At 57.7% G+C, this 7,496-nt stretch overlaps 1 protein-coding gene across 1 annotated transcript; it reads right to left on the bottom strand.

The window, feature by feature from the left end:
• Positions 1–1,008: 1,008 nt before the first annotated feature.
• Positions 1,009–4,558, bottom strand: NKX2-6 (NK2 homeobox 6). The gene is made up of 2 exons (XM_016141525.2): positions 4,285–4,558; positions 1,009–1,595 (listed from the first exon to the last, which is right to left on the bottom strand). The coding sequence occupies exons 1-2, from the start codon at positions 4,556–4,558 to the stop codon at positions 1,009–1,011; spliced, it is 861 nt and encodes a 286-aa protein (XP_015997011.2).
• Positions 4,559–7,496: the final 2,938 nt, after the last annotated feature.

The following is a 7,496-nucleotide window of genomic DNA, read 5'->3' on the forward strand; positions in this document are numbered from 1 at the left end:
CCAACACATCGGGGTCCGGGGAGTCATAGTTTCCCCTTAAGTTCAGCCTCTGTTCTTACCCTGTTAGGATTTATGGACAATTGGAGCCCCCCTTTCCTGATTCAGAATTTAGAAATCTATTATAATAGATTATCTACAGAGGGAGAGGGAGAGGGTAACCTACCTCCAGGGCTGGCTCTGTTGTGTTTTTCTAGGGAGTCTGTATGCACTGAGGACTCAGAGCTTATGAGTTTTGTTTTTACTTTAATTCGCAGTTGTTTAGAGGTAGCTGAGAGGTGGATCAATTCTAACGCATGCGAACACACACAGACATATTTTGTATATTCCCTCACAAGCTGTATATAAGAAATAAAAGGCGCTGACAGAGAGGAGGGAAGAACCAGAGGATACTTCCTGGGGAGCGATTGGAGCCCCGGAAAGAGCACCACCCCGGATTAATCCCGAGTCCCTAGGAGCGCAGCCTTGACAGGGGCGGGATTGAACCCGCAACAGCCCCGCTTCCTAACCCTGATCCTCCCCTTCCCAGCTCTTCACCCCGAGTCCCACACTCGTCTGCCTTCCTCATTCTTCACCCCACCCGTTGCCTTTAACTGGATGATCGAGGCCCTCTAGAAGCACGGAGAGTCACCCCCGCAATGCCCGGGGCTGTTGTACATAAATTAAAGCGCCTCTCATCTCCGCCCTGGGGTTACGGCCTACAAAGTCACCTGCCTCAGTCCAGTCTGGACACCCAAAACTGCTGGCCACCCTCAGCTTTCCTCCCCCAGGGCTGCTTTGTGGGCTGCTGGCCGTGTCCTTTCTCTCAGGGGAAGAACGTCCCCAGGACCTTGAGCTGGAAGGCTTGGTGAGGGCAATTCTCAGTCCCAGGGATCACTGGAGGGAGAAGTGGCATCGGGTCGCCTCTTCCTTCCCCGGCGGTGGGTGGCCTGTCATCCTGACCGCTGACGGGTGGGCAGGGAGCAGGGAAGGAGACCCAGGCCTTGGTGGGTGCGTCCGAGCCGGGGCGCCTCACCAGGCCCGGACGCCCTGCAGCGAGGCGGGCAGGTGGCCCGGGGGGCTGGCGCCGGGGCCGCCCCCGCCGAAGCCCGCGCTGGCCAGGGGCGCGGGCGGCGCGGGGCCCCGAGGCGCGCTGCCGTAGCCTCCGCCGTAGCCCGCGCCGTAGGGGGCCCCCGCGTAGCCGCTGTAACAGGAATAGGGCCCCGCGACCCCGCCGTAGGGACCCGGGAGGGCTGGCGCGCCGGGGCCCAGGCAGGGCTTCCCGTCGCGCACCAGCACCGGCACCGCCACCCGGCGCGGCGCCAGGGGGTGGCTCGCCAGTTCTAGGGACTTGTCCTGGCGCTGCCTCTTGCACTTGTAGCGCCGGTTCTGGAACCAGATCTTGACCTGAGTAGACGTGAGCTGCAGCGCGCTGGCCAGGTGCTCGCGCTCCGGCGCCGACAGGTAGCGCTGCTGCTTGAAGCGCCGCTCCAGCGCCAGCACCTGCGCCTGCGAGAAGAGGACGCGCGGCCTCCGCCGCGGCCGCGCGCCGCGCGCGCGCTCGCCGCCGCCTCCAGCGCGGCGCTCTGGTCCCCGCGTCCCGCCGAGGAGGCCCGGCTCTAAAAGCACAGGAAGGAACATCGTCAGCGCCCTGCCCTCGGCCCACGCGAGCGACGCTGACACTATTTTCAAGACAACGCCTCCAGTTCGCGCCCCCGTCTCTCTCTTCTGCTGAGCCCCTCCCCAGGCCGGTCAGAAGGTTCCCTTCCCCCAAAGTGTCGCTTTTTGGTACCTGCTGGAACATATATAAATTGTGACACTCTACGGTCCCCTTTGTACAACCATTTTCCAAAAGGAAGGTTCTTGATCAATATAGTCTAAGCTTCGTTTTCGTCTTAGAGCCTCTGCGTATGGGCGGAGAAGGTTCGCTGCCATTTCCATTCCAAAGTGTGGTCGAGTTTGGGGGAGCTTTTGCTGTGAGAATCAAGCATGGCTGTGGGCCTGTTAGTTGGGGGTTGACTTTGCCCTTGGTGGACAGGGAGAGGGAGGAGAGGGAAGGGGAGAGAGAGGGAAAGATTGAGAGGGAGAAGGAGAGGAAGAGGGAAACAGGTAACGAGCTCGCAGGAAGGCGCCTGCCTGCCTGGTCATCCATCGTGACCCCGCGCCTATGGCGGGACACTTGGCTCCAAGCGAGGAGTCCCGAGCGACCCCCACCTTCATCCACCTTGACACACACCCTTGTCTTTTTTGGTCATCAAGTGCTCCACCGGCACCAGGGACCGGTCCCATATATTTTTTTTTTTTTTTTTTGGAACGGAGGCTCTGTAATCCCAATGAACAAAATAAAATGGAACAAAGTATTTGTCTGACTCCTGACTCTTGGCTGCTTGGAAAGCGAAGTTCTCTCGGAGGGATATGCAAGGTTACGATCCACATTTAGCTTTTTATAAAGCTCCCTCTTTCTGCTTTGGCGTCTCCCCGGCAAGCGGGTGCGTTGGCCTCGCACTGACTCCCCCTCCCCCGGGGGCAGCTCCGTCGCCGCGCGCAGGCAGGTGCCCGGGACCCAACCAGTTAAAACAGGGTCGAAGGCCCCTGGCTGCCGACGGTGAGCTCGGAGCCTGCTGAGATGCCGCCGTCCTCCGGTCTGAGGTGTCGTGGAAACCCACGCCAGGCGAAAACCAGGGACCTGCCGGGGATGCGAGTTGGCGGCGAGGCGCGGCGGGACGCGCCTAGTCGGAGCTGGCGCGGGTCGGAACCGACTCCAAGTCCCGCGCTGGCGCAGTGTCCTGGGGGATGGGCTGCTTGGCGTTTAAAGTTTGAAGAAATAAAAACTTCCTTCAGAGAAGCCTGAGCTCAGAGAAACTGAGGCTAGCTCTCTTTGCAGAGAAGAAAAATATAGACGAGGTTTTTTTTTTTTTTTCTTAGCAAATTGAAAAGTAACGGCTGACCTTCAGGGCCAGCACCCCGCGCTCTCCAGGTCACAGTCCAGAACCGCGTCCCCCCCCCTCCCCAGCATCTCAGAAAGCACGGTGCATGGCTGAGGACAGATGAGGCGCTTCCACGCCACCAGGAGGGTCCCCCTTCCCCTCCGGATCTCTGCCGCTCCCTGGGCTTCGTTCTCGGAGTCTGGCTCCGGCCCTTCTCCGTGTCCATGGCAGCCGCAGGAGGTACACGCTGCCTTAGCCAGCGAGGGGACAGCAGGGGCCAGAGGGACAGAGGGACGTGTCTCTTTCTCACCAGGGCTGAAGTGAACGCCGGATTGGCTGAGGAGCGTAGAGCGAGTTTAGTGTTTAGAGTTCGCTGCAGATAACTCACCGGCTTCTTTGCGAATACAGCGATGGTTGATATCCTCCGTCTCCGGGGTCCGTGAGTAACCAGCTTGCAGATCGATGAATAACTCCGAACTAGTGTCCTTAATTTACGCCTTGATGGAGGGCCCGTGGCGCCGCCTGGTAAGGGAGGCAGGAGCAGCGAGGCGCCTCATGGGGTCCCCAGAGCCACGTGGAGGCTGCGGCCCCAGGTGCCGAGACTGGGCGAAACGGTGGCGTTGTCATCCCCAGAATGTCTTTAGAACCCGTTTAGTTTTTCCCCAAAGCGCACAGCGTTTTCCAGGTAGCTGAAGTGTGTCATTGGATTGAATGTACTGCGCCAAGACTCCGTGGAGCCGCCTCCCAGAGCCGCCCAAAACCGAGCGGCCTGTAACCACGCTCCCAGACGCGGAGGGCCCGCCGCCTGCGCTCGCCCGGGGACTCACACACCGCCTGGTCTGGCCGCCACCTCTCATTCTCGAGACGAGGAGCTGGTCGAAAGATTTACCTGGATGGCCAGGCCACTTAGCAAGTCCCAAGAAAAGGCCAGCCGGGACTGACGCCAGAGCCCTCGGAGTCTTCTCTCCCAAAGCAGCCGCTTGGGTGGCTGCGCTTCGGGTGAGGGTAGAGAGGCTCGGGGGTGGTAGGGAAGACGGGCGACGACCCAGTACAGCTAAGATAGTGTAGCAGGTTTCGCTGGGACTGTGGCTGTGAGTGCGATAATGTGTTCGTGGGCGTAGAGGACAGGCTGCTATGATGCCCTAAGATTCAGGACCTTGTTTTTTCTTAAGGGAGGTGAAGCGCAGTGAGGGTTTGGAGGGGGTGTCAGGGGCGTCTGAGTCCGTCTTTTAGACTCTTCAGATAAGCGGAAATTAGGATGGGCCCCAGGAACTGGGAAGACAGAGGATGCGTGCCTGCCCCGCAAAGAGCCGACGAGTTATGGCCCCCGCCCCGCCCCCACGGCCTCTCCGTAGGAGCCAAGACCTGAGCTTGTACTCACGTGCTTCCCCCATCCGTTCCGCGACCATCTCTGTGACCGTCTCACAGGATCCTCCAGGAGGCTCCGCCATGTCCTTCCGTTTGTCGCCGCCGCCCCTACCGGTGTGGTGAACCACCGACCCTTGCGGTTCGGGGACCTGTCGCAGGTGCCCAGAACTTTCCGGGCTCCTCCGTGCTCCCTGGAGTTGCAAGGCCTCAAGGCCAATCTGCTCGCGCTCCAGCCTCAGGATGTCTTTGACGGAGAAGGGGGTAGAGGTGACGGGGTTCTGCAGCATCCCGAAGGCGCAGGGAGAGAGGCCAGGGGGTCTGCGGTCCCTGCGGCACGCTGCGCCCAGGGCTTTCCGTCCTGTCTCTGCTAGCGCCGCAGAGCGAAGGTGCAGGGCAGACGCCCAGCGTCCGGGACTGCGCCTTCCTCTGGGCCATCCCTACCACCTGGTGACCAGGGCCGAGGGACGAGACCACCAACGCCCATTGGCTCCCGCAGAAACCACGTGTTGTCCAGCCCAGCGCCAGCCTCTCCAAGCGCTTTCTTCTCGCGCCCTTCTAATTCCTCTGCAGCCCCCAGCCACCTTCTGGGAAGATTTGCTTCTTACGGAGGGTTCTCAAAAGCAAGGAGAACGGGAGAGATGGTGCGGCATTAGGCTCGTATCTCGGTGAATACGGTGCTAGCACAAGCTTGTGAGGTCAACCGCGGGTCCACCTAGGACCTTCCTAGAGGACGTGGGGCGGGTCGGAGCCATTGCTTGGCCACCCTAGACGGTCCCTCCGGCTTAGCTTTAGCTCTATTCTCCACGCCTGCGGCAGAGGGACACTCAAGTGGAGACCGCTGGGCACCGCAGGATGGAGGTGCGCGCGGGAGTCCCCGTGGGCGCAGGGCAGGGGCAGGCGGAGCGCGGTTCCTTCCAGGGAGCAGAGGCTAGACCGCGGAGGAGCGAGTCTTGACCCGCCACGGCCTAGGCGGAGGTGGAAATGTCTCACCTAGAGCCAAAGGAGGGTCCGAGGAGCAGGGATCCGCCACTTCTCAGCTGGGGCACGTCAGCCCCAGAGCGAAGGAAGGGCAAGGCGGCGAGATTGCGGGAGCTCCCTGGCTCTTAGCAGGCTCCGCGCGTAGGTGGGGAGGAGGGAAGGTAATAGCCTTGGCTCGCACCAAGGTGCCGAAAGGGGCTCCCCTCGCCCTTCCTGTCTCCGAGTTCCTTTCTTCTTTCCCTCTGTACCCCCTAAAGTTGAGCGTGTGTAAGTGCGACTATGAACTTGGCGCCTCCTACCCCCCCCCCCCAACACACACTCCCGCAGGAGTGGGAGGTTTCGAGCCCCCGAAGCGTTCCTCGGACACAGCCGGCACCGAGTGAAGGGAGGCAGCGAGGTACAATGGTTACGGGCCCGGAGCTGGCGTCCAGACCTAGCCTTGCTTTGCAGCAAGTGCGGGCTTCGGGCATTGTAGTTCTCTCTCTAAGCTTCGGCGTAGTCAAAAGCGGAGCTAAGAATATGCACATCAGAAGATGGTTGTGAGGATTAAGTGAGATAATGTGTATGAAACCATCAACGAAGGTCCACCGCTCTTTCTCATGCTGCACAGTTCAATCAGGACAACGCGATTGGGGAGGGGGGGTCAGGAGTCTCAACACAGTGAGAGCTTAAACATGTTTTTAAATAAAAACGAGATCTCACTAGAGTTCTTTCTGAGATTTCAGATCAAATGTTTCTTACCTAAACCTTCTTAGGGTAATTCAATATTACAAGGACTGTCTGAGCATTTTTATTTCCTGAAACCCTGCGGGGAATGAGTCTGTCCTTCTTCCGCAGCTCTCGGGTCTCAGCTCCCAGCGCTCTCCTCCCGCCAGACCTCGCCCTCCAAGCGAGTCACCTCCGGAGGCTGAGATGTTGCGGCAAACAGGTTGGGCCTCCGAGTTCCCCTCTTTCCTCTCCCTCCAGCGCTAGGGAGCACTGAGAGTCGCCTGCTAGAAGTAAATCCAGTAAAATTAATCTCACCTCGTCTGGGTCAATTGCATCCACATTAAGGACGGCCGGTGACTTGCCCAAGTGTGGGCATCTGGGAGACCCGAGGAGAAAGCTAGGGCAGGCACCCAGGGTAGAAAACCTAGGGCTTCCTGAGACTCTTGGGGAGTATTCCTCGCAGCCCAGATAGTGTGGTGCCTGGCGGAGTGTTTGCCTGTTGGTTCCTTGCTTATGAGTGGAGAAGTCATTGTCTCTGTTCTTAAGATGGAGATGGAGATGGCCATGCCAGGGGTAAGGGGACCAGTCTTACTCCACTCAGGTCACACAATAAAACATTTAAACCGGTAGTAGTTCCACAAACGTGTTTGGAGCACCTCCGTGGGCTGGCTTGGTCCAGGCTCTGAACATATTGAGAAAATGAGAGATCTTTTATCTTATTGCATTCTTGCGCAAGAGATAGGCTTTTAAATTATTCCTATGCAGTGTGATACCTTGCACAATCATGGATTTGGTGCAATATATATATTCTCTTCCCATCCATGATGAACAAAAGTCCTTTTCTCCTATTTCTCTCAGACTTGGGGATTCCCTCTATAAACTTCAGTAGTGTTTCTAAGATCTGTAGAGTGAGCGCAGGATCCCCTTAGACTAGATGAGGACTCTGAGTCTGCTGTCACAGCTGTATCCCCTGGGATGTCAGGCATATACCGAGATTGCTCCAGGCAAAGCAGAACATATGGTCACCCTATATTTTATAAGGTATTTTGCAAGACACTCAGGACATAAAGAGAGCTAGCACACATTCCAGGACCCTCCCAAAGGATCCAGTACGGTAGGGGAGAAGGCAGGTGAACTTTCATCGTAGGATGTCACCAGCACACCTTTGTCAGGTGGTCTGGCATGAATGTGCCTAATATAACCCCCTGATGAAAGAGAACACTTTTACTTCTAATGGTATTTTCATCATCAAAATCTGTGATGTGGATCTGGTGATTACCTTTAAGAGACTGGTTGATCACCAGTGCATCCTTTTTCAGGCTGTCGCAAGGCAGGCACACCTATAGTCCCACACATAAGGCCCTCTCACTAGCGACAGGCCCCTGTCCAGAAAAAGTGCTGCTCCCAGGGCTCATTCCTTCTTATAGATACAATTTGCTTTTTTTCCACTTAACAATGTATCCTGGAAACCACACCCTAACGGTTCCAAGAGATCTTCCTTGTTCTTTTTTACAGTTGCCTAGTATTTCACTGTGTAAA

Source organism: Rousettus aegyptiacus, unplaced genomic scaffold (assembly GCF_014176215.1).
Source record: "Rousettus aegyptiacus isolate mRouAeg1 unplaced genomic scaffold, mRouAeg1.p scaffold_m13_p_16, whole genome shotgun sequence".
Classification (NCBI taxonomy): domain Eukaryota; kingdom Metazoa; phylum Chordata; class Mammalia; order Chiroptera; family Pteropodidae; genus Rousettus; species Rousettus aegyptiacus.